The sequence below is a fragment of the Haliaeetus albicilla genome, chromosome Z (assembly GCF_947461875.1).
Source record: "Haliaeetus albicilla chromosome Z, bHalAlb1.1, whole genome shotgun sequence".
NCBI classification, from domain to species: Eukaryota; Metazoa; Chordata; class Aves; order Accipitriformes; family Accipitridae; genus Haliaeetus; species Haliaeetus albicilla.
Window position 1 is genome coordinate 25,579,751 of NC_091516.1, and position 25,188 is coordinate 25,604,938.

The window sequence follows — 25,188 nt, forward strand, 5'->3', positions numbered from 1 at the left end:
TTATTCAGGTGCAACTGAAGACTGAACTGTGGGGAAGGCATAGGAGACAGGAAGTGACAGCCTAGTAGAGTGGTCTGACAAGAAAGGATAGAGAAATGAGGGCTGCTGAAAAGATGTATGAAAAGAAAGATGGGAAATACCTGAATTACAGTAATGGCATGTGGCCCTAGTATGCACTCCGTTGCTCACCTAGAGATGTAAGATTGTGAATATAATCTGTGCAAGTCATTTTAAGAGGACACCGCAAATACTCTTAAGGGAAGTAAGTGTGCTTGTGCTTCTTTCCATTAACACAAGGCATCTCCTTTGAATCACCTGATTTGTTGGACCTAAACATGAAATCTGGTTATAAGTTATTTGCATTACTAGGATAATTAGCCTTGTTTTGAGGGTCTGCAGTCTTTAGTCACTCCCTGATAAATTTCAGAATTCCCCTGTTGTGTCTGCTAATCTTCACCAGAAACAATGCTAAGGGTTGTTGGAGACTCTCGTCTGTAAAAAGTCATGAAAAGAGTCAGTAAAAGGAACACTGAATCTATACCTGTGTTAGTAAAATGACTGGGGAGAATACTGTCACATCTTTTCCAGTTTGGACTGCACAGATTAATGTAATTTGTCCTTGTCTTCACAGTTACACTTCTGGCCTTGAGATCTCTTGCAGAGTTCAAGAAGAAGGCAGTGTGGACTAAAGCATATGGGTGGTAGCTGCATACTGTATCTTGTCAAATGAAGAAAACTGTTCATACCTGAAAGCGTAATATTACAACTCGGGCATCAAGAAGACCAATTTCAAAGAGATTTCCTATCAGAAGGTTTTGGATTTTTTTTTTTCCCCATCCTTTTACCTCCTCCCAAAGACTCATAAGATGAAAAACAGTGTTTTGTTTATCACTGATGGGGTGTTGTTCTTTAACAAACTATGTAGCATGGTTTGGGCTCTACTGATTATAAATGAGAAACACACATTCAATGGTTTCAGTTGAGTTGTTTCAATGACAGCTGGAAGCCTCGAAAGCTGGAGTGGAGTATTTCTTTTAACTCACGGAAGCTTTGTAGGAGTGAGTAAAAAAAAAACAACTCGTAAAATTTGTTTGGATGTAGCGTATTTACTAAAGTATGTTTTAGTGTAACAGACTTCTGAATGAGCATTACTTTTTAACTGATAACTCTTTTTTAGTAATAACATGATGCTCTTGCGCAGTAGTGAGAACACATTAAAGGTATATAATGTGAGCAGCGTTTCTGAAAGCGGTGGTATGCTTGTCAATTTTGCAACAGCTTTATCAACATCATTGAAATAAGTCAACGATCCTAATAGCTGCTATGTCCCCAGCTCCAGGATGGTTTCGGTTTTCCTTCCACTTCTAACTGTTCTCGTCTCCTTTACCTTCCTTTGCACATAAGCAGAGTTTTTCTCTGCCTCTAGGCAAAAAGGACAGACAATACAGCAACTCTTTTCCACCTTTGCCATCTTAAATAGATTAGCCCCTGCCATTTTCCTTATTTAATACTCTTCTCGTTCTGAAGGAATAGAGAACTTTTCCACTTTGCGGTCTGGCTAAGACAGACTTTAAAAGGGGGTTTGTATTTAGCAATCCTCCTCACTAGAGTAGACAAAATAACTGAATATAATTGCTTGGGCACTGGTCCGTAATGTCTTCCAAAGCAGTACTAGTGAGAGCGTTGTTGATTTTGACCACCTTGCATGAAATGTTATCGCCCTACATCTAGAAGCCACGCCCTATTGCAGGAATTCTCTTTATTTCAGGACTGATAACATCTCCCCTGCAGAAGAAATTCTCCTCTGACTTCTTTATGGGCTTTTCTCACGTAACAGGTTACAGTGAGTTTCCCACAGCGATTAGACATTTCTTCAGTGATTAGGTGTGTGGAGGATTAATGCAGTACTTGTTTGTATTTCCGAAATAGTGTATAATAATGGTAATTTCCTGCTCTGTATGCAGCTGTATACTGAGAAGACAGTCTAAAGGTGAATGTACAGAAGGATTCACTGAAAGTGGTTGTCACTGAGTCAGTATCTCAGTGCATGACATTTCCAATTGTGTGCACTTCTAAGTAACCTCTAACAAAGCCAAATATGTCACGTTTAATGGTGCCATCTCTAGTGTACTGTTTCAAACTAACTTACACCTTTACTCATCTGAGTTTGCATATGTATTAGCGTTTTAATTCAGATTAAAAGTTTGCCTTTTTTTAAAGGGAATCTCTGGGTAATGCCCACATGCTGTGTTTTAGTTTGCATAGTAGAGAGTGAATTAAACTATACTGATACACAGTAGAAAAGGTAAGCCAAGGGATGGCATAGCACTGCTTGAGGGTGGCAATGCTAACACAGCTCCAGGGAGCATTGGTTTAGGAGCATATCTGAAATGGTTATACACTAGTGCATGCAGTATGAGAAACAAACAGTATGAACTGGAAGTGTTGGTCAGTTCCCAGAGCTATGGTGTCACTGGTATTGGTGAGACTTGGTGGAATGAATCTCAAGACTAGAGTGCTGGATGCAGGGCTATAGGCAGTTCAGGAGGGATAAGCAGGGCAGGCAAGGTGGAGGAGTTCTGCTATACATAAGGGAGAGGTTTGACTGTACAGCCCTTACACTTAGGGATGATGTGGTTGACAGCCTTTGGGTGAGGATTAGGAGGATGGAAAACAAAGCAGATGTTGTTGTGGGTGTCTACTATTGTTCACTGAGCCACGATGATAGCACTGATGATTTATTCTATGGGCAATTAGGAGAAATCTCTGGATTGGTAGCCCTTGTAGTTATGGGAGATTTCAACTTCCCAGACATCAACTGGGAATACCAGACCACTGTGACAAGCAAGTCTGGGGAATTCCAGAAGTATGTTGAAGATAATTTGTCACATGCACTCAGTAAGCCAACTAGGAAAGATGCCCTCTTAGACTTGTTGGTTTTGAATAGAGGACTCATGGGAGATGTGATGGTAGCTAGCTGTCTTGGCCACAATGATCATGAAATGGTTGAGTTTAAATTTTTTGGCGTAATGAGAAAAAAGGCCAACAGAGTTGCTACCCTGGATTTCAAGAGAGCAAGCTTAAAGCTGCTCAGCGAGCTAGTTAGCAGTGTGCCCTTGGAATCTGCGTTTGAGGGCTTAGGGATCCATGAGTGCTGCTCAGTTTTTAAGAACCACATTTTAGAAGCACAGGAGCAGTCAATCCCATTGTGCCAAAAGTCAAGCAAGCAGGGCAGAAAACCAGCTTGGCTGAACAGGGAACTCCTCTCAGACCTTAGGCAGAAAAGAAATTGTATGATCTCCAGAAACAAGGTCAGGCTTCACAGGAAGAGTACAGAGCTGTGGTTCACATGTGTAGGGAGAAAACACAAAAGGCCAAAGTTCAACTAGAGTTGAAACTGGCCAGTGTTGGGTCAGATAAGAAAAAATTATTTTTTGCATATGTTAAGAGTAAGAGGAGGTCTAAAGAAGGTATTGGACCAATACCTGGTGAAGATAGTCACCTGACAAACAGAGATGAAGAAAAGGCAGAGGCCTTCAGTGCTTTTTTTTTGCCTCAGTCTTTAATAATACTCATAGACCTTGGGCTGCCTGGTTCTCTTGAGTTAGAGGACATGTAGGAGCAGTGACTCTCCTTTTGTGGACACTGAAATTGTAAATGGCCACTTGCATCAGTTGAATCTTTGTAAGTCCCTGGGGCCTGACAGGATTCATCCCAGAGTACTGAACGAGCTGGTAGATGTTACAGCAGGACCCCTCTCAATCATCTACCAGAGGTCTTGGGAGTCTGTGGAGGTCCCTGCTGACTGGAAGCTAGCCAGTATTATTCTAATTTACCAGAAGGGCATGAGGGAAGACCCAGGGAACTACAGAACTCTTAGTCTAACCTGCAGACAGGGAGATCATTTACCATTTACTGTCACAAAAACAGACTTGACTTGGGGAAGAGTAATTTATTGCCAACTAAAAATAGAGTAGGATGGTAAGAAACAAAGACAAAACTAAAACCACCTTTGCCCCACTCCTCCCTTCTTCCTAACCTCTACTTCACTCCTTCATTCCTGACTCTTCTACTTCCTCTCTCCCCAAGAAGTGCAGGGTGGGTAGGGAATGGGGGTGGCAGTCAGTTCGTAAACCTTCATCTCTGATGCTTGTTCTTCTTCACACTGGGGTCCCTCCCATGGGATACAGTCCTTCATGAACTGCTGCAGCATGGTTCCTTCTCACAGGCTGCAGCTCTTCAAGAACTGCTCTAGCATGGGTCCTTTCCATGAAAGGATCATGGAAAAGGCTGCTCCAGTGTGGGTCTGTCATTGGGCCACAGTTCCTGCCAGGAACTTGCTCCTGTGGGGGCTCTCCATGGGCTGCAGCTTCCTTCAGGGCACATCCACCTGCTGTAGCATGGGTATTGTGTCTAGCGTCGTCCTCCATGGGTTGCAGAGGGGCAACCTGCTCCACCATGGTCTTCCCCATGGGCTGCAGGGGAATCTGCTGCAGTGCGTGGAGCACCTCCTCCTGTCTTTCCCCACTAACCTTGGTGTCTGCAGAGCTGTTTCTGTGTTTTTCTTATTCTTCTCTCTCACAGCTGCTATGTAGAGTTTTCTACCTTTTCTTAAATCTGTTTTCACAGAGGTGCTATCAGCTTTGCTGTTTGGCTCAGCAGTGTCCTGTGATGGCTCTGTTTCGGAGCTGGCTGGAACTAGCTGTGTCTGGCATCGGGGAAGCCCCTGGCTTCTTCTCACAGAGGCCATCCCTGCAGCTTCCCCACTTGCCACAGAGATCCAGTACAATATCATATGTCATGTTTCCTCCTACAGGGCATGTTAACTCTAGACAGTTTGAGGACAAACACATTAGATTGAATTTCAAGGGGAAAAATGTCCATGTTTCACCTTTAGCATGTTACACAGTGGTTTGATGTGAAGTGTTCTTGTTCTGGCTCTCTTCTTCAAAGCTGTCATCCTATTCAGCTGCTCTGTGCGTTTCTTCACGTTGTCCACATTTGAATCAGTTTGGGTCAGACAGAACTCCAAAGTGGAAGTACTAACCAGTTCCAAATTCCTACCTCTGTTTGCAGTGCTTTCAAAAAAAATATCCAGGGTTGACCCTATACTATTGCATGCATGACTTTGTTGCTTATGGTTTGCAGATACTCCAGTGGTCACAATAGTCTGCAGGCATTGTCTGCCACATATATTAAATAAACAAAAATTATAGTAGGTGACCTTTCGTAACAAACAAATGAGTTCATTGAGGCCAGCTTTACTCTTTCCTTACATACCCTCTTAGGCTGCATGGTTTAGAAAGTCATACAGGCAAAAGCCTCTTCATTTGTGATAGTGTTCATTTTCCCTTTAAATATTATCTTCCCTCCAACTTTTATCTTTCCTCCCTCCCCCTAGTTTTCAGTCAAGCTCAAAAAAATAGCCTCACTTTTCTCCCCCACCTGCTTGAATTCAAATGTAGGTGATAGTCAATATGGATGAAATATCAGAAGAGCCCCTGCCAGCCTCTAGGCAGTTATTTGTCCATTTTTGCTTGTACAGTCCACTGGGTTGCTGTCTGTATTCTTCATTCCCAGCCTTTGAAGACTATGTTCTAGTTGCATTCTCACAGATAGTCAGTCTACAGAAGTATGAGGAGCAATGCACTTCAGTAAAACGCTTAGAATTTTGCACATAGCTTGTGATAGTCATTCACTTCCCTTTAAAGAACAGTATATATTTGGCCTGACTACTGTACACTTCTTTTGCGTATCTGTCTGCTGTTAAGCATGAAGAAAATCATTGTGGGGAAAGAGATTCTTGATGTCTGCCAGTCACATGATTATAAGTTTTTACTTCTGATCCTTAAATATTCCCTTGAATATACAGTAGATGAGTACCTGATCACTTGCCTTTGTGGTTTAGCTGCATTTTCTGGAATCTTGTTTGGAGAAGTGAAGGTTGGACAAGAATGTGAGGGATCCTTTGTGAATGCCTGGGGCTGATCATCATGTGAGTCTCATAGGTTGCAAAGTTTCCAGCTTCTGCTCCTTGAGAGATTCCAGTTCTGGCCTATTTAGTGTTTATATATATGAGGCACATACATGTTGGCCTAATATAAAATAATCGTATAGATTAAATTGATTTTGTCATTACAGAATATCTGTTGCTAATGAGGCAAGAATTAACACCAAAATAAAGGTTGTTGGTGTGATTGTGAGTGGAGGCAGTCTTCAATTTTTTTCAGCGTTCTCTAATATATGTTAGAAAAAATATATTTATTTTTAATACTACTGCCATTTGAAGTCAAAACTTTCAAAGTAACTAGTTATTTTGAGCAGCGTTATTTTTGAGGTGCATTAAAGAGACCTGCCTTATCTGAAAATTGTACACAGACAGATAATGTACATGCAAACAGAAGTTTTGCATTGAAAATCTTTGTCTAATTTCTTTTTAACCTATGATATGCAGCAGCCCACTGGGTATATATTTCTTATTTCCAAACAAAATATCAACTTAGCTTCTTTTCTTTTTGATGTTGCCTGTCCCTAGGTGTGCCTTCCTTTCGGAGAAGAGGTTCTGGATGATAAAGCACATACCTGAATCAAAACACAAAATGGTGTAAGGACAAGGGAGTAGAGTCCAAAGTGTCTTCAGTTTATTTAGAAGGAACAGTATGAGCCTTCATATGGCAACTTTGCACAGTTCCTTCCATGAAATTAGGAACATCACAAAGATGAGATCCTTCAAATTAGTGTTAAAGCCAGTGACAGAACAAAGACTTGGCTGTAATGCAGGCAAATTCAGTTCAAATTTTTCAAAAGTATTTTGTTGAGAAGAAGGGGTCTATTTACATGCAGGTTTGGGGGTGGGGTCTTTTTTCACCCCTTTGGATAATCAAGCTATAAAAGTCTTAATTTAGATAAAACTTCTCATACCAGCTAGGAGAAATGAGTGAGGAGGGGTTGCACAGAATGAGGGTATGGTCAAATGGGAATTGACTTTTTTTAAGGGGGAAAAAAAAAAAAAGCAAACTTCAGTTAAGTAACTGTAAGACCAGGATCATTGAAGCAATTTCTGTATTTTTGTTTTGTATTTTTATGCTTCTCACACACAGTGTCTCTTGCAAATTCAATTATTTGTATTTGAAAGACATCAGAAATCGAGACAGCTGGTGATAATAAACTTCCCTGTAGCGGTCTGCAGGAGATGTGGCAGAGAGAGAGTTTGGGAAAGAAGCTATACTGATTTAATTTTTTGTTGTTGTAGGCAACCCTGTTGTGTTGAGACCCAGCTTTCTGGAATATGAGATACTTACCTATAAAGAGCACTAGCAGGTACATTTTCAGAACATAGGGGAAGTAGATTGAAAAGGCGAATGGAAATGGTAGCTTGATGGAGTATGTGCCAAAGGATTCAAAATAAGGCAGTGAAACACAAATTGCAAATGCTGTAAAATAACATGGTAAATCTTTAGTTAAAAAGAGGTGGAAGATCATCAAAAAGCTTCATATAAAAGTCAGTTGCTTTTAAGGCACAGATAGCTATATTATATGCTGAATTTACCGTGTCATTCATATACATATGCACATGTTGTTTTCTCCTTGAGTTCAGTTTGTAGGTCTGAGGTGCTAATTGCTCTTAGTACTAGAATTAGCAAGTATTTCCTATTCAGTCAGAAGTTCTGGTACTCCTGTAGTTGCACTGCTTTCAATATGATCTCAGCGGGCACATTTCCTGGTCTAAGTGATCAGCTGCTAAGTATGGCCTGAGCCAGTAAGGTCAGCCTCAGTGGCGGAGAAGGCAACTTTGGGACTTGCTGCCTAATGTGGTCAGTCTGGAATGGGGGAATCCATGTGTCTTTTGTGGGGGTATTTTCCTGCTTTACCCAGAAAAATGAATGCTTTCCCATACTGTTAAAAAACCAAACCAAACTAAAACCAGACACACAAACCCCAGAGAACCCCTATTAAGGAAAAAAGCACAAAAAAGAAAGATGGGTGACACACAGGTTAATATGAGATTATATAAACATTTATGACTACTTTGGCAACAGAAAAATAAATATCTTAAACACAAATCACAGTTGAACTGATCAAATTTTATTGAAGAAGATTAAGGAAGCAAGTAATTGGTACCTTTCCCATCTCCTTACCTTTAGCCAGAACTGAAAGGGGATAGAGTGGGATGCACAGTGAAAAGTTGAGCCATGTCAGTGGTAGGTAGTATATTCCCATCCTTGCTAACATGTTGTAAGTGTACCTGCACCAAAAGGAGCAGCAGATGAGCTCAGAGAGAATGATCATGTCTTTAAAATAAAGATACATTCTTGAAGAATCTAAGGGAGTTGCAGAAGAGCTTGGAGCTGCCTATCAGAAAATTTCAGAGCAATACTGCAACAGTATTGTTCAGCCTGTAATCGATGTCTGAAAGTAGATGGTTCATTGCTTTGGAAGGGTTGTCTGTGGTGCTACCCTAAAGCAGGCAGACAGCAATACAGCCCTCCAGGCCGAAAGCTTTTATCAGAAACCAGCACAATTTCATATTGGTCTATCAGAAAATGGATTTCAGATAGGTATATTACAACTGAGAGGGGCAGGCAGAATATGACTGTTGCTTGGGACTGAGAAAATCCTGATTTATGACTGCTGACCTAGCTAAACCACTGCTGGAGGAGGCTAAACAGTAAGGTAATCACAGGTATTTAATCTGTAGTATGGCTGCCCCTCCCTTGGACTTTAGAAGGGGCAGTAGGTGTGAAAAAAGCAGTTGCCCTCCAATGGTACTGCAGCGTTTTATTCTTACTGTGGCTGTTAGTGTTGCTCACTGGGAGACCAGAATGCCTAGGACTTCAGTCTCCAAAGGTGAGCTAATCCTAGCTAATTTGATCTAAAAGTGGTACAGCAGCTTTCCAAACACCATAGAAACAGGTCTGATCGCATTTTTGGTCAGCTGAAAGGCTTTTTGCCTTGTGGTCCTGCTAGAGATATGAAAATAAGGATTTTTAAGCCACTGTTAGCCAGGACTGTTTCTGACAGATGGAACCAGCATTAAACAAACTTTCTGTATTCCCTTCTTATTAATTCATGTGACTAAGTTTGCATGATTCCTGGACTGTAGAAGAGTTTGATAGGCTATAAATGTATCATTTTCTCTCAAGTTTGCTGTCTGCCACCTTCAGGATTGTCTCTGTTTTTTATTATTATTGCTTTTAGGCATAATCTCAACCCAATACAAAAAGGAGACAGCTGCTCCATCCCCTGTACACGTTCTTTGGCTGTTTGTAGTATAAGCAGGAAAGATCAGATATAGAAAACCTTGCAGAATTTGCTCTCAGTATATCATTAGCCATAATGCACAGGATACTTATGTCTCTGAAGAACTATGTGGAAGAACTTCTAATACTTCAAGACTAGTTGGCTCAGGGATGGGATATATTCCTGTACACTTTTAGACATGACTGCTTCTTTGAGATGCTAGGACATGGCACAGATGCTGTAAAATAAATTGGGTAAGAATTCTAAATCTGTATGAGTTGTACTATGCGTTATTATTTGAATTGGTCATTTGCTGCTGTAGACCACACTATCTTGCCTGTTAAAGAGCTGCTGTTACTGCTATGATGCTGGACTGTGTTCTTTAGCAATGATAGAAAATAATGATGCATTGATAGGACTGTAATGCGCTGACAGGACTTTACAGCCAATATTGTTTACACTTTTGGCCTCTCTCCAGCTGCACAGAACACTTTCATTTGAGATTAGGTTCTACTATTTTAGCTTTACAAATTTCAAAATGAAATGGGATGGAGCAATAATCCAAATAATTAATACAAGTAGTAGTTTATTAACACATGTAGCACAAATACTCTGAAGCGGACTTAAAATCTTTCTTGCCAGTCCTGACATTTCCCTTTTTCACATCTCTTTTATAACGTATGTTTCCTTTGCTGCCTAAATCCATATTGCCCAGGCAGTCCCCAAAGCAATGCATTTAAAATAGCAGAAAGCTATTTTAGCAGAAAGAAAAAATTTTGCTCCCATACAGAGGTTGCGATGAGGGCTGTGTCGTATTAAAATGCTTCTTAATTCCATATGTCTTCCCTGCTGTAAGTCTACAAACTGAGGTCTGTAGAGGCTTAAGTTACATTTGAGAAATGTTTACTGACTTCAGATATCGATGCAAAAGTCAGTAACGTGGAATTTTCACCATTATACTTTTACCACAGGGAGGTACTGGTAAGCTTCCACCATAAAAAATTTTTGCAATAAAAATCCTGAATTGTATTTCTATCCATTTTGCCTCATTTGCGTTGTCCCTGCCATGTGATATATGCCCTACTACACCGAAATTCTCAGTCTCTGCAGCAGGAGCTCTTGGCTTTTTGGAAAGCACAGTGCAATTAACGCAGAATAGTCTTTCCGTCTCAGTAAGAAGCTCTACTGGTGCTGCCTTACTGTGCTGCCAATCTTGGATCAAAGTGAGATGCTAAAAAAAAAAAAAATAAAGCAATAGGATTGTAAATCAGTTTTGGAAATTGCTGTTCTCTGGGAGGTAGTTGTGATTTCCTTCTAAATTTTTGTTAAAAAGAGCAAAGCCTTTGAACTACATTTTGTTAATGCAACAGTTTACTTCTGTAAGTCACTCTGCTGCTCAGCTATGCGGATTTTTGTAAAAATCAGTAAGTAGCTTGTAAGGTCCAAGCTTTTATTTAAAATGGATAGTATGCTTTTCTACCAATTTTGAAATAATGAAATGAGCCTGCAGCACAGTGGGGGTGCGGTTCTGCATTTTCCCTCATGGTTTTGCTGTTGACTCCTTACCTGACCACATCTAATAAATTCCAAAGGAAAAATAAAACACACACGACGTATTTCCCTTGAACTTCTTCCTGACTGTTGATCACGACAAATAAAACAATTATTCTCTCAGCGATCTGAAAAGAAAAAAAGAACTGTGAATTCAGGTTGCACCTTCTATAGCTGTCATTTCTGTGCTATTTTGGCAAAATAGGAGGCCACAGGTGAATGCGGTTTGCTTTTCACAAATGGTCCAGTGAACGTTTCAGTTCTTGGCCTGCTTTTGTTCAAGGGCCCATTGGCCTCCAGCTCGGGGAACTGGAGACTGTTGGCTGCAACATCATAGATCTGCTATGGTGAGTGTGGAGGTTTGCTTGCCAACGGGGATGACTTTGGTTTGTAGCCCAGGAAACCCGTGGATGAGCCAGCTGAGGTGGTGGGAGCAAGGACTCCTCCCACAGCGCCCCGGTGCCTGGAGGGCTGGCGGGGGTAAGCTTCCTTGCTTGTAGGCTGCCTGGGAGGCCATGGGATACAGGAGGCCCTTGAGTGGGTAGTATGCCAGGCAGTGCTATTTGACAGTCCCAGCTCTGCTTTCCATGGCTTGGAGATCTGCATCCCAAGGGATCTCTCTCACGTTAAGATTTGCAGAAAGGAAGAGGAAAAGTAGAATTCCTTATTTTTCTTTCCTTCTTATTCCTGGCTAGGAGAAGTGGGTTTAAGCTTGTCATTTATGTGAATTATTGCTGTAATACTTACGTGATAGCATTTTTCTAGCAGTTGAATCTTGCCCAACCCACAAGGTATGCCTTTACAAGCAAAAAGATATAAAAGTGGATTGAACAGGCAGTGTCTCCAGCTTAAAAAAAATACTTTGGCAATATTAAAGCTCAAGAACTTAAAAACAAGCGTGTCTTTTTGCAGCTTTCTTGGACAAGTTTCCCATCAGTATCCATGCCCTGCCCTGTAAAATAAAGATATCTGTAGCATTCAGTATTGCCAACAGTTGCTTGTGAAACTCTCCCAGAACAGTACTGGTTCACTCTGATTCACACTCTATTTGAAAGCATTGAAGGAGAAAACATGCATCTATTTAATTGGTATGTATCAGTATAGCTTCATCTGGTTTTTTTCATATCCACTGCCATCTCTTCCATAAGGAACCTTAGGTTTAATGATTTTGTGGGTTAAGATGTCAAGTCAGTGAAAAGTCATGAAATGAAAATGGATTAACAAGGTGGTTTTTATAAGTGCAGTCATTCTCTTCACTGGTTTTCCCCCTTCCCCTTACTCCTACCTTAAACGAAGAAAGAACCTGGCCTCTCAGCAAGTTTGTGTGGTAGTTTTGCTACATAATGTTTACTGGTTCCTGCATGGAACATTTTGCCTACAGACTTTTTTTTCCAAACCACATCTGTCAGATAAACCAGCCATCACTTCACTATTCAGCAAAATTACGCGAGAGCAATTTTTCATATAGAAAGAGAGCATGTCCATCCCCTAGGGATCTGGTTCTTCATCCTGAAAAGCACTGAGGGGCCACAACAGATAAAAATGCTTTTGCTGCCTCTCACTCTGCCCTGACTGTCATCTTGTGCTGCTGATCCCATTGGTCCCTAACAGAGGAATTGATTTCTAAGAAGGTCAGATGTTGACAGACTTCTGTATAGGTGGGCCAAGAAAGAGAGAGTTAGAGATAGTAAGTCCTATGTTTGTACACTGATGCTGAGGAACCTGGCAAGAAAATGGGGGAACTGGAAGTATTGATGCAGGATCTGAAACCAGATACAACAGAGATAGGAGAAGCATGGTGGGACAACCATCACAAGAGGGAAATCAAAACAAAGGTAAAAGCAGTGCGAACACTGAACGGGATTGTGTGCTGGTGAGAATAAATAAAGTAGAACCTGAGTTAAAATCATTTTGGTGGAGGTTGGTAAAGGAGTGCAGCATTGGTGGTGTGGGCATTTTGTTACCAACCCTAAAATCAGACCGGGGCATGGAGAGGGAGTTCTGCAGTATTGTTAATATGAGGAATGTTTCAGGGAATTGTCTCTTGATTAAAAGGTATTTTCAGATGTGAGAGCTGGCAGATTTTCCAAACAGTCACTTGCTCTTCAAGAGGTGGCTGGGTAGAAAAGTGCTAGAAAACAGCATGGGTCAAGTGATGAGGAGCTGATCCTGTTCCAGTGAGATAAAAGGATAAACAGTAGACAGGTAGCTACCATGCCCAGTTTCAAAAGGATGAGCACTGGCCAATGAGACAGAGTAGCTATGGAGACCCACAATTCAGCCTCACGGTCTGGGAGTGGAAGAGTCTGTGGATTTCCTTCTCTCCCTGGGGCACAAGCAGATGCACAAGAAGCAGTGAGTATCACCTAGCTGGGGCTCAGCAGATTTCCTCCATCAGAGGATTCATGTTTGGGAAGGGGAACAGTGGAGGCACTCAGCCTCACTAGTTGCAGATGATGGAAGTCAGTAATTAAACTGTGTGAAGTAGGTTAAGCACCTGCAAGAGCAGGGAACTGGACCTGACACAAAGCAGGTCCCCTGTAGGTCTTCTGTTCCTGTTAGACAGCAGTCTCAGCCAGTAAACAAAGGGATGCACAAAGCAGCCATCAGGCCAAAATTGAAAAATGCCTGTGGCCTTGGTCTGGAGCATATCTGTGGAGCGTGACACAGGCCTGGCTGCTCAGGGCAATTGTGATGTCCTCATGAGGATATAGTGGCATTCTACTGCTTTTCTGTGTGAATCAGGAGGTTGCCTGCTTGCTTGCCTTTATTCCCTTCAAGTTTGCAGATGACATGAAGTTGGGAGGGAGTGTTGATCTGCTGGAGGGTAGGAAGGCTCTACAGAGGGATCTGGACAGGCTGGATCAATGGGCCGAGGCCAGTTCTATGAGGTTCAACAAGGCCAAGTGTTGGGTCCTGCGCTTGGGTCACAACAACCCTATGCAACGCTACAGGCTTGGGGAAGAGTGGCTGGAAAGCTGCCTGGAGGAAAAGGACCTGGGAGGTGTTGGTCAACAGATGGCTGAATATGAGCCAGCAGTGTGCCCAGGTGACCACGAAGGCCAACGGCATCGAAGGCCAACGGCATCCTGGCTTGTAACAGAAATAGTGTGGCCAGCAGGACTAGGGAAGTGATTGCCCTGTGCTTTGTGCTGGCAAGGCACTGTGTTCAGTTTTGGGCCCCTCACTGCAAGAAAGACACTGAGGTGCTGGAGGGTGTCTAGAGAAGGGCAACGAAGCTGGCGAAGGGTCTAGAGCACAAGTTTTATGAGGATTGGCTGACGGAACTGGGGTTCTTTAGTCTGGAGAAAAGGAGGCTGAGGGCAGACCTTATCGCTCTCTTACAATTACCTGAAAGGAGGTTGTAGCGAGGTGGGTGTCATCGGTCTCTTCTCCCAAGTAACAAGTGATAAGATGAGAGGAAACAGCCTCAAGTTGTGCCAGGGGAGGTTTAGATTGGCTATTAGGAAAAATGTCTTCACCAAAAGGGTTGTCAGGCATCGGAACAGGCTGCCCAGGGAAGTGGTGGAGCGACCATTCCTGGAGATGTTCAAAAGACGTGTAGACGTGGCACTTAGGGACACGGGCTGTTGGCGGACTTGGCAGTGTTAGCTTTACGGTTGGACTCGATGATCTTAAGGGTCTTTTCCAACCTAAACGAATCTATGATTCTATGACATTGTGCCCTTTTCTTTCATAGCACTCATACCTTTAGGTAACCCAGACACAATTGAAGGTAGATGCAGGGGTTAGTCAGAGGCTGGGGACCTTTTCAGCAAGTGACAAGGCAGGTTGCTATTTGAAGAAGAGATTCCAGTAAATGTCTGTTGATATTGTGCCCCTATATACACACATCTATACATATGTACATGGAATCATGTATATATATAAATATACACACATATATATGTGCATATGTATATGTGTGTTTATACACACATACATATATACACATGTATATAAAAAGCATGTGCTGCTACTCAGCCACAGCTCATTTCTTCTATGGATCATCTGTCCTTACATGAATGAAAATACCGTATTCTCTGTTGCTATTTTCTCGCTTGAAAAAAAAGGGCAAAACTAGAAGTTCTATGTTTTCAAATTCATAAAAAGGAAGTATGTGCTGACACCTCACAAAGCATAAATACAATGGTTTCATTTTTCATTTCTTCTTGTTCTTTGTGTTAAAATCAAACTGGAATTTCCTTCCTCTCCCAGCATTGGTCTCTCACAGGATACAGCAAGTTCTGTAGAATGGCATAAATTTCCACAAGGCAGCCTGGGCATTTGAAGCAAGTAAGTGAAACAGAGCAAATTAGACCAGCTGAGGTTAGGGCAGGAGCAGGCAATACATTCACTTCCATTTTTTAATAACCATGACTGTGCAGTATCGTACTTGGTACCTGAAACCCTTACATAGCTCTTCAATTTAGTGAATGTTTAAAAGAAAAAAGTAAGAAACGTGCTACTAAATAGTTCAAGTTAAAAATTAATGTTTTTATCACAAAGCTGTAGTACATCACTTTTAGTCTGGCAAATCCAATCCTCTTTGCACAAGATGAAGAACTGGTGTTTTGTTCACAAAAACAGCAGTCTTTTCTTACATCTTTCCTACTCTCTTCCTTGTTAAAGTACCATTCCCATCAGCCTTTACACCTTGGCCAGATTACTAGATTTCATTATTCTCTGTTTTGGCAACTGCAATGACATGTGACATGTTGTCCTGTCCTCTTGTCAGTCATTCAAGCTGCAAATGCCCTGAGAGACATCTCTTTGCACCAACTTTGTGACCCTCTCTTGTCTTCCCTTCCTCCAGAGCATCCATCACACAGGACTCATCTTTATTTCATGGTGTGGCTTGGCCTTGGCCTACCTAACCCTTCTCAGGTGCCTGGTGGCCTGAGACTTTGTCCCTCAGCGAGGCCATCCTGAAGGGGTTTTCTAGAAAACACCTCTGAGTTTGCTCTTCCACTATCTGTAATGTGTATCTCAAAGTGTTCCTTGTAAATGCTACTAAACCACAATAAATGGGGTATTTGGCAGAAATCCTTCATTCAAACTCTGCTTAAATCTTGTCTCTGCTATAATGGCTACAAAACAACCAACCACCACAGGGGTGCTTTCACAGCTTGTTTTAAAGGTGGCATTACCTCCACCCATGTGCTCCCCTGACATTGCCAGAGCCAGCTGTTCTCTCATCCTAGAGATCACCTGAGATGAACTTCACTGTGGATATGCACGTGTTGCATGGCCTGAGGGATGCATAATGATATGTTTTAAACTTAGAGTCAGAACAGGTGGTGGGAACGCAGAACAGGGCAGCCACTGTCAAATTCTTGCAGCTTTACCATTGCCCTGACTGCAGTAGGCTGCAGTAAGGTAAGCATCTTTAACTGTCCTTCCCCAGTTCATTGTGGAAAATATATCTTTTCTTTTTTCCTAAGGGGCAGGAGGGAGAGTGTGGCAAGGCATATGGGCGTACCGTTGGCATACAACTGCTTGACCTGCACTCTCACAGCAAAAGCAGGGCAACCCAAGTGATAGCAGAGTCTAAACCAAAGAGCTTATACATCCTGCTTGGACAGCATGAGACTACTGCTAACATCAAGGCAAAAGAGTTGTTTGCAGTAAGAGAACACTTGGGGAAAGAACTAAGGATCCAAAGCTATCTTTGTTGTGAGCCAAATGTTTGGAGTCACAGTGCCATATAGTTCCCTGACCCACTTTCTCCATGCTGCCCTGGAGAGCACTGCGGTAATTGCACTGCCCAAGAAAGTTTCTTGCTCAGACTATCCATTTCATATCTAGTGTCTTTTGTCACAACACAGTGCAGTGTTTGTGCAGGCTTCCCTGATCTCTGCTTCTGCAGGGCTGGGTAGGAACGGAATGGACTATGTCAGGGCTGGGGAATGTGTAAACTCTGCCAGGACAAGCCTTTCTTTAAGGACTGTTAGCATTAGCAGGCTGCTTTTCTCTCCAACAGATGACATGAGATTTGTTACATTAGATAGGATACTTTTTTTTTTTCCTAGATTAGTGTAAAAGCATGTAGATTTAGGCAGGGAAAAAAAGTTAATTGCAGTTTGACGAATTTGCTACCATACTTAGCAGCATCAAGAACAGAGATCTGTATTAGTCAATCAATTTCTAATGGACATTTAAAAAGAGGAACATCTTCACCCATGCAATATGTCATTTGACAATATGGGCTATCCAGAAAACTAAAAACATAACTAACTACTCTTACTCTTCTACCTTCTGACTGCTGAGAGCAACACCAGTTTCACCATTATTCAAATACTAAGGATTGGAAAGGTCTGAAGGTAAACTCAAGTCAACATTTTTACTTTTTCCAATACATTAAGAAAAATACCAGAACTTGAGATTAACTCCCAACAGAAAACAAGAGTGTGCTAAGGAAAATGTCAGAGAATCATCTTGTTTTCTGCTATAGCATGTGATCTTTTGGCTGGTTGTCTGTCTACAGCTGAACATATGCCCTGTAAACCCCTTAACAGCATCAGAACCACTGGATGTTGCCACAATTTGCCTCTGTCTGGGTTTGAGAGGGCAGAGACCCTTCCAGCAGGAATATGACAATTCTCATTTCATTCCCCTCCCAGCATTAATTCTTCTTCAGTCCCTTAATTTCTCTTTATCGATTCTTTTCCTTCCACACGCCATAACCGCCAGCAAACCCTGTTTCAGGAGGCTTGATGTGCTGGTGGTTTTCTCACTGCCATCCCTTTGCTACCCACAAAATCTCATCTTGTGTTTGTCTACAAAATAAATATGCACTTGTCAGTGAGGAAATGGCATGGAAAAGAATTAGCTATGAAAACTTAGGCGCTAAAATTTTGTCTTCTGGCTGTAAACAAGTTGGCTGGGGAGGTAGTATCCTCAGCCACCTATGGCGCCCTAGAAATGGGGGCTGCCCCATTTCTGCAGGTGGCCACTCCTCTGGACATCCTCCAGGTCCCTGCTGTTGTGGGCTGGGCGGCACTCACTATGAAGTTTCACTCAAAAAGAAAAAAGTTCAGAGAGCAGCTCTTTCCCAACCCAGTTCTGAGGGCCCAGTTCCTGCAGTTAGCAAACCATTAGCAGACCAAGATCCCTCTGGAAGGGTGCAGGTGGACCATTCAGGGTAGTTCAGCCTGGGCTTGTCCCCAGGGGCAGGCAGAGCTGAAGCATGTAGGTCGTGGAAGGAGGGTCTTGAGAAATGGGCTTACCTGCAGAATCCTTGGGAAGAGACGGCTTTTATCAATGCCGGTGAGGATGTGTAGGATCTCCAATATAGACAACAGCTGGCAAAGGCGCATTACAAGTCCTATGGAGTAAAATGTGTCGGCCAATGAATCTACAGGCGAAGTGAAGAGGATAATTAGAGGGTGGTTATATGGTGAAAGCCTGCACCAACTATTGGGTTTGCTCTTGCCACATCACCACTGGAGATGACAAGAAATAAAGTTCACACAGTACCAAGCTTTTGGGTACTAGAAGCAAAGCTTCGGGGAGGGGAGGAGGCAGTCCACTCTGTGCGTGTGGCTCTGACAGAGGCAGGAAGCTGAGAAAAGAATGGGATCCCCTATACTTGATGCACTGGAAAACACTGTGCAGGATGTGTTGGTTTAAAGATATCACTCTAGGATATTTCTAAATATGAGGAAATGTTGAGGAAATGTACGAGGAACCTCTAAACATGAGGAGATGTTAAGTTCCTGCCTGTATCTGTACCCATGGCACTTCCTAAAACAAGTAGACCACAAAGTAGGTATTTTATGTGTCTACAACTGTCCACCAGTATTTTAAATTTCCAGTCACTAGTTTTCTATTTTTGTGCCTTAACCCCAGGCAATGGAAAGAGAAATATGTTGTAATGTTTTTGGAGATAGTCATGTGCAATAACCACAAAGATATTGCTTCAATAAGATTAATATTCACCATAACAACTGGACCTAATCACATTTAGGTCTATGGCCAAGTCAAATGTTAATAGCATGCTGCTGAATATTAAAGCTCATTAGCAAAACAAGAGGTTCATTCCTAATGTGACACAGGCAGAATGTAAGTACCAGTACTTTGTTCATCCTTTTTAATGGAAGACACCATGTTTTTCTAACTGAAATTACAGCCCCTGGTATTGGACACACACCTATTCAGAATCCTAACTTTATCTCTAATTTGATGTTTCTGTGTGCCACTGTCTCTTAAAACTTTTAAGGAAAATATAGAAGGAATCCTACCTTTTCCAAATGACATGAACCTGATGATCATATTTGTAAATATCCAGGAATGTCCACAGAATTGCATTAAGTCATACACAAAGAGGTAGGTGTTCATGGTAAAGCTGTGGAGGTGAAAATGCAAACTGTATGACTTACTACAATATTCAAGCTTTTTGACCTGTAGAAATTGCAGCCTCTTTGGACATGTTAGTAAATCAAAGGAAAACAGCTGAAATGTACACAGATCAATGAAAACTGTCTGTGTCTGTCAGTGGTCACAGAACAGTACTTTCCCTAATGGATCAAAGGCTCCCTTTGCTGATACACCTAGGTTATGCCCAGAAAAAATTGCTGAGTTTCCACCACGGAGTAGGGTGATCTGTGGCCATACAGTGAAATTTCTGCCTCCAGAGGAAAAAGTAACTAAACAAAGACTCCATTGACTGCTCGATTCAAGCCTGAGCCCCTTGGCTTGGCTCTACCTTGATGGTGTGACCAGACTCAAGCGACTGCTGGGGTCTCACCCACCACAGCCCTGGTGAGGGCCTTGGACTCCCGCAGACAGCAGCAGGATTTCTGCACCTGGGTGAGGTTTATCCTGTTCTTCCCAGAAGACATGCCTCTAGCATGCGCTCAAGACAGCTTAAAGTACAATGCAAATAATTTGCAGTGTCTCCAGCAGACAGCATAGTTTTAAGTATTTATAAAAATGTAGGTGAAGAAATTGAAAAGAAAGCCACATTTCAATCTGCTTTTATTTGATGCAGTTTGAAGGATATCTGTCCTTCTCTTTTTTTCACCAACTTGCTCTACAGGTTTTCAAGATAAACTTTAAATTAGGGTCTTTGTTTTTCTGTACAGCCTGTGTTTCCAGTTGCATTTAATAAAGTGAGTCTTCTGTTGGAGCAGACTAACTCTTGTAGCTAATTGTAACCTAATTTTCATAGGTAATCTAACTTTTTGCAAATCTTAATAGGCTCTGGAGACACTTAATTTCCCTTTCCCATAAATGTATTTTCCTCTGACTTATTCCAGAGAGAGAGGCTTGCCTGTCCTCCAGCTAAGAAAAGGACTGTCTACCTTTGTGGGAAATTAATTTGTTAATTTTTTTACTAGAATTTATCTCTTGTGTTTGACCAATTGATTTCCTGCCCCAATAGGCAGTAAGATCTCTTTAAGTTGCCCCTTGATCCAGTGTGTTCATGTAGTTTGTCTCTGCCATTAAACTTTATTTCATTTGTATCTGTACATTAACAAACACAGTGAAATTCTGTGTTTAGAAATATCTAAATATTATAAATGCATATACTTCATTCCCAGCATTGGATCGAGACCATAAATAACAATAAACACTTCCGTAAATTGATCTAGATAAACCGATCTCCTAAATTTTTAATCTATGTATATCCTAGGGAGGTCACAGAAAATGCCTTTCTTCCTCTCTTCCTGTTACACAGGATGGCTGCTATTCATACCATCACTTCTATAAGCACAGAAAGATCTGCTGGCATAATTTACATCCCAAGAGACATCAGTGCCCTTTGATACCATGAAAATAAGACATATGAGGACCCAGACAAAGGAATGTATTCCCTTCACACTCCTTTTGGGAAAAGTATGATACAAGTCAATTGGACTAAAGTCCAGTGAGCTCTATAAATATTGACCCCAAATCCCATCTGCTTTATTACTGAATGACACTTTGTTCTCTCTTGTGGTAAGAAAAGAAGATGGGACACTGTACATTAAAAAAGGCAAAAAATTAAGAACATTGTTCTGATTTAAGAAACAGCCTTATTACTGGATATATAGGAATTACTGTAGTGGGTATGAAAGTTACAGGAACAGTTATAAAAATATTGAGGCTTTCCAGTGCGCACCTCCACCAGTCTCTTTGGTCTGGTATTGCCATGTAGGCTTTGCGCTGGATGCAAGCTGAGCATATGATTTCTCTCTTCTTCTGCAGTTTGCTTTGCTACATCTGTCTCTCATCCTCAGAACTTGTCTTTCAGTGATTTGGGATTATTTGCCAAACTCTTCCTCTACTGGCTGGCTAGAAAACTGTTGTCTTTACAATTCTTAAGCTGCTTAATCTTGGCTAAACAGGATGTAACCAAGAAGACATTTGTAAATGCAGCTTCACGCTAGTGTTTTGGCAATATGGCAGCCGTCGTATGTTAGAACTCAACATCTTTAAAATGTCCTGGTGACTACTGAAATGTATACATGCTGTTGGCATTTATGGAGGGCCCCATATTCCCAGTGAAGTGTAGAGATGTGCTGGTGGGCAGCGTGCTGGTGTTACCTGGAGGACCATTCCCCACCCCAGAGCTGTGAGCAGCACAGCTCCCTCACTTGGTGATGCTCTCCACTGTGTGAAGGAACGGCCCTGATCTCAAAATGGGGTTTCATCCTACTGGGTTAATCGCCGCACAAAAGGTACCTAAGACCAAACAGAAACCTTTGACAGAAGTGAAGAAATCTGCGGAGAATAAAAGTTGATTTCAGTGTACTCAAAGGAAACTGAAATGTAACTGTTCTCTAAGGTCTTTCTCATCCAAAGGTTGATCTCTCTACCTAGAGAACCAGAAGCAGACTGAGGATAACCTGTTTCACTGTCCTAACAGTTTTGTGTCACAACACAAAATTCAGCCATCTGCTTCTGTTTGAAAGGTCACTGGCAGAAGAGACAGGCTTTAAGTAGATTTTCTGCTCCCCTCCACTCACAGCAGGCACAGTTCCACGTTCACCTCACCCTTGCAGACAAAACACTGACGAGCAATCCGCCAGGTAGCTGTTCAGTTCCTGACCCTGCCCCAGGCTTGCTGGCCAACCTTACAAACCTTGGCCTCCCTGGTGCCTGCTCTGTAAATTGGACTTGCTACTGCATTTATTCCTTGTAGTGTGATGTGCTTTAACACTTTCAGGGTGCTTTCATTTGAAGGTACTGGAGGAGCACTGCACATTTTAGTATGGTGCCTGCATTGATTACAGAAGAAACACACATGGGTCTTGCAGTAGAGAGACCCAGGAGGCTGGACTTGCTGTCTGTTGTTTTCATTGTCAGTTCCACCTCACTTACTGTGGCTGATTTTATACCAAATACATTGAAATGCTAGGGATGTGTTTATCATATTTAGGATCAACCTTGCTTAGTGTAAAGCTTTAACTGCTTTCCCTCTGACTGAAAACCTAGGAATCTAGATGAAACGTAAGACCACTCTGAACTAGCACACACAGCAGCATGGTCCCAAACATCCTCTTTTCCCTTTTATTCACCAGCATAAATTTTACCATCGATACAGTTTTAGCTTGCAAAGCCTGATTTATTTCCACAGGCAGAAAAATCACGTAAGTATAATTGCTGCATTTTGTTACTTTTAGCACAGTGTGTCTCTGTGGTAGCTACCCTCAGAGGTAAGCAGGGAGGTAGGTACCCTCAGTGTCTGAAGGGTGGTCAGGACCAGGTCCTGCTCGAACAAAGGTGACAGGTAGCACCCAGCGGCACTCAGCTCGGGGCAGCCCTTGCCCTGGCTCGGTGTCCCTTGCAAGGTGCCAGGATGAAGGCCACAGTGGGGTCCCTCTCAGGGGAGGTCCCACCCAGGCCTGCATGAACTGCACGCTTCCCTGCCTCCACAGCCATGGCACTGCTGCCTTCCCGCGTGCCCATACTGGCTGGCTGTACAGGAGGAAGCAACCCTCGCACTGAAACCAGAGAGCGATGTTCCTTTTTTTTTTTTTTTTTTTTTTTCAGGATAGGTCTGCTAGAAAAGCCCCTCTGCTGACACGGTTTCCTTTTAAGTCATATTGGTCTGAACTTCTACCCCTTCGCCCTCCCACCCCCGTGACAAGCTGCAAGCGCTGCAAGCTCAGGAAGAAGAAAGCTGCTGAGAACCAGCACAAAAGATGTACTTTTCTCTAGCAGGCACATCCCACCCCCCTTCTCCCCCCCCCCCCCCATCCATTTCGCATTTGAGCAGTCTGGGTCACCTGTGCTCAAGAGATATTACCTGTTGCAGGGGTCAGATTGCTGCTGCTGCTGCTGCTCCTGATCTTTCTCCTTTTTTCTCCCTACAGCTGCAACAGCTGTTCGATAGGAGATCACCCCTCCTCTTTCCTCTTCCCCCACCCCATGACGTCACATTGTGTAGCACTAAGCAGGAACAACACTGCACTTCCCCGAGAAAGGACTTTCTAACCCCAAGTATCTTCACTCCATTTGCCCTGCTCCTCACCCAGCCTAGCCTAGCCTAACCTAACCTAAATTGGTTTCTTGCAGTTGTACCAGTAAGCTAGTCCATAAGTCCCACTAACTTTGTCTCTTAACCCAGAGAAATTTTTTTTTTTAAGGATTACTAGAGAGAAGAAATGCAAAATCAAAAATTTGTTCCTCTCTTCTGTTTAAATCATCAGTGCTACAACAATGCTAACAACACTACCAAATGATAAGGAAGGCTGGGAGCATAGCATAAAAGGAGCCCTTTAAAGTATTTCAGATAGAGGAAAGAATTTTCCACTTCTTAGCTACAAATTTCTAGTTATTCATGCCTGTGTGAAATATGGAGACTACTGGCAGGGGAAATGTATGTGTGCATCCTAGTTTACTTCTGCCCTGAAGTGTTTGGGATAATCTCAGCATGAATCAGATGAAGAAGAAAGTCATAACATGTTCATAAACTCCCTTCTGCTAATAAGTAAGTTTTTCCACTGGCACTCATGTTGACAGCACATCCCATCCTACAGTGAGATTCGAAATTTGATGTTATGACTGAAGAAGTCACCAAGGACATAATGAGCATAGGATGTTACGTGTAAGTACAAAAAGTCTGGGAAATAAAATGTGCCTTGCTGGGTCTCACCCCTACTGCGAGTGGCACTGAGCTCCTGGCAAGACCATCTCCACTCCCTGTGGTGTCCTGGAGAGGCGAGAAATGCCTCCCTGGCAAGTGGCTGATTTCCTGGCAAACACAGCAGGACACTGTCTTTCTTGGTCGCATCTCCCACCTGGGACCTCAGCAGAGGAGTCACGCAGTTACGCCTGGCTTTCCTGCTGGTGTGGCAGCTCACTTTTACAGCTCAAGAATCATCATATTTTTCTAGGCTAAAGATTGTCTGTCTTTCTCGGGAGGAAACAATAAATCAGCGTTAAACAAAGGGTTAAACAGTTAAACGGCTCTCGAAAGGCTCAGCCCATAGCTCTTGCAAAACAGCTCCCACACCACCAGCCTCTGGCGGGACAAGGGGTGTGACTAACGCCGCCAGGAGCTGAGCTCTCTCGGCTGGAACGAGAGCCAGCAGCAGGAGCAACGGCTCTTCTCAACCGTCAGGCAAACGCTTAAAAGCAGCAGAAGCTCACCGAGCTCTGCCACCTGCAAAGTCCCTCTGGCAGGCAGCTGCCGAGTTAAAGCTCCCGCAGATGACAAGGGCACCTGCAAGAGCTTGCGAGCCGGGGACCCGTTCCCTTCCGTGGGGCTGGCTGCCCCCGTGGCGCAGCCTGGCAGGAGGCAGAGGGGGGCAGCGGGGGTGGCCTTGGCCGCCGGCAGCCCCCTGCGCCGTGGGGCTCTGCCCCATGCTGGGGACCTCGCCCCAGCCTGCGCTGCCCTGCCCCGCCCCAGGCAGGGCTTTAGAGCAAAACAACTGGTGCGGAGGAGGTGCTGCCCACCACTGGAGCATCTCGAGGGCTCGCCTTGGGCCCTGTGGACTGGACGCCCATCGCTCGCTTGCCGGAAAAAAATTCTCCTGGTGTGGTGGCATGTGGAAAGAGTGATGTTGGTGCGCTCCAAGACTGCCCTGTGATGAGGAATGAGGCATTGCAAGGGGCAGTAAGTACAAAATGTGCTTCAAAGGTGTGCTGCTGACCTGAACCATAGTGCTATTATAAATACACCCATTTGAGTGGCAGTGCACTGCAGCGGTGGAGCTGAGGTACAGGGCTTGTAAATCCACTATTACAAAGATACTCAAATTCTTCTTTGGGAGGTGTAGAATACAATTCAGCCAGTGGGTTGTAGTAAATCTGGCCAATCAGACCTGATGCTAGCCCTTAGGATCTGTTTTTCACAAGAAAAATGCTTCTCTGAAATACGAAGTTTTTTCTGTGTATAACTTGCAGTTGAAAACTCCTGTAAGGTCTCTCCAGCTGTGTGATTTGCAGTGGTGTTTTTGTAGTGTA

General features: G+C 43.0%; 2 protein-coding genes across 5 annotated transcripts in view; one reads left to right on the forward strand and one right to left on the reverse strand.

The window, feature by feature from the left end:
• Positions 1-9,603, forward strand: part of FOCAD (focadhesin) — a 134,954-nt gene extending 125,351 nt beyond the window's left edge. For all 3 annotated transcript variants that reach the window (XM_069777479.1, XM_069777476.1, XM_069777480.1), the window contains exon 46: positions 632-9,603. In XM_069777479.1, coding sequence (XP_069633580.1) covers positions 632-705 — 74 coding nt within the window. In that variant the 3' untranslated portion in view covers positions 706-9,603. The remainder of the gene's footprint in view (positions 1-631) is intronic.
• HACD4 (3-hydroxyacyl-CoA dehydratase 4) lies at positions 5,043-23,186 on the reverse strand. Of its 2 annotated transcripts, XM_009914595.2 has the most exons (7): positions 23,027-23,164; positions 19,035-19,138; positions 18,021-18,148; positions 10,807-10,919; positions 8,139-8,245; positions 7,302-7,433; positions 5,043-6,582 (listed from the first exon to the last, which is right to left on the reverse strand). In XM_009914595.2, the coding sequence occupies exons 2-7, from the start codon at positions 19,129-19,131 to the stop codon at positions 6,500-6,502; spliced, it is 660 nt and encodes a 219-aa protein (XP_009912897.1). In that variant the 5' UTR covers positions 19,132-19,138; positions 23,027-23,164; the 3' UTR covers positions 5,043-6,499. The 2 variants fall into 2 exon arrangements, with proteins under 2 accessions (XP_009912897.1, XP_069633585.1); XM_069777484.1 differs by having other exon boundaries at positions 5,043-7,433; positions 18,021-18,118; positions 23,027-23,186.
• Between the last annotated feature and the right edge of the window lie 2,002 nt (positions 23,187-25,188).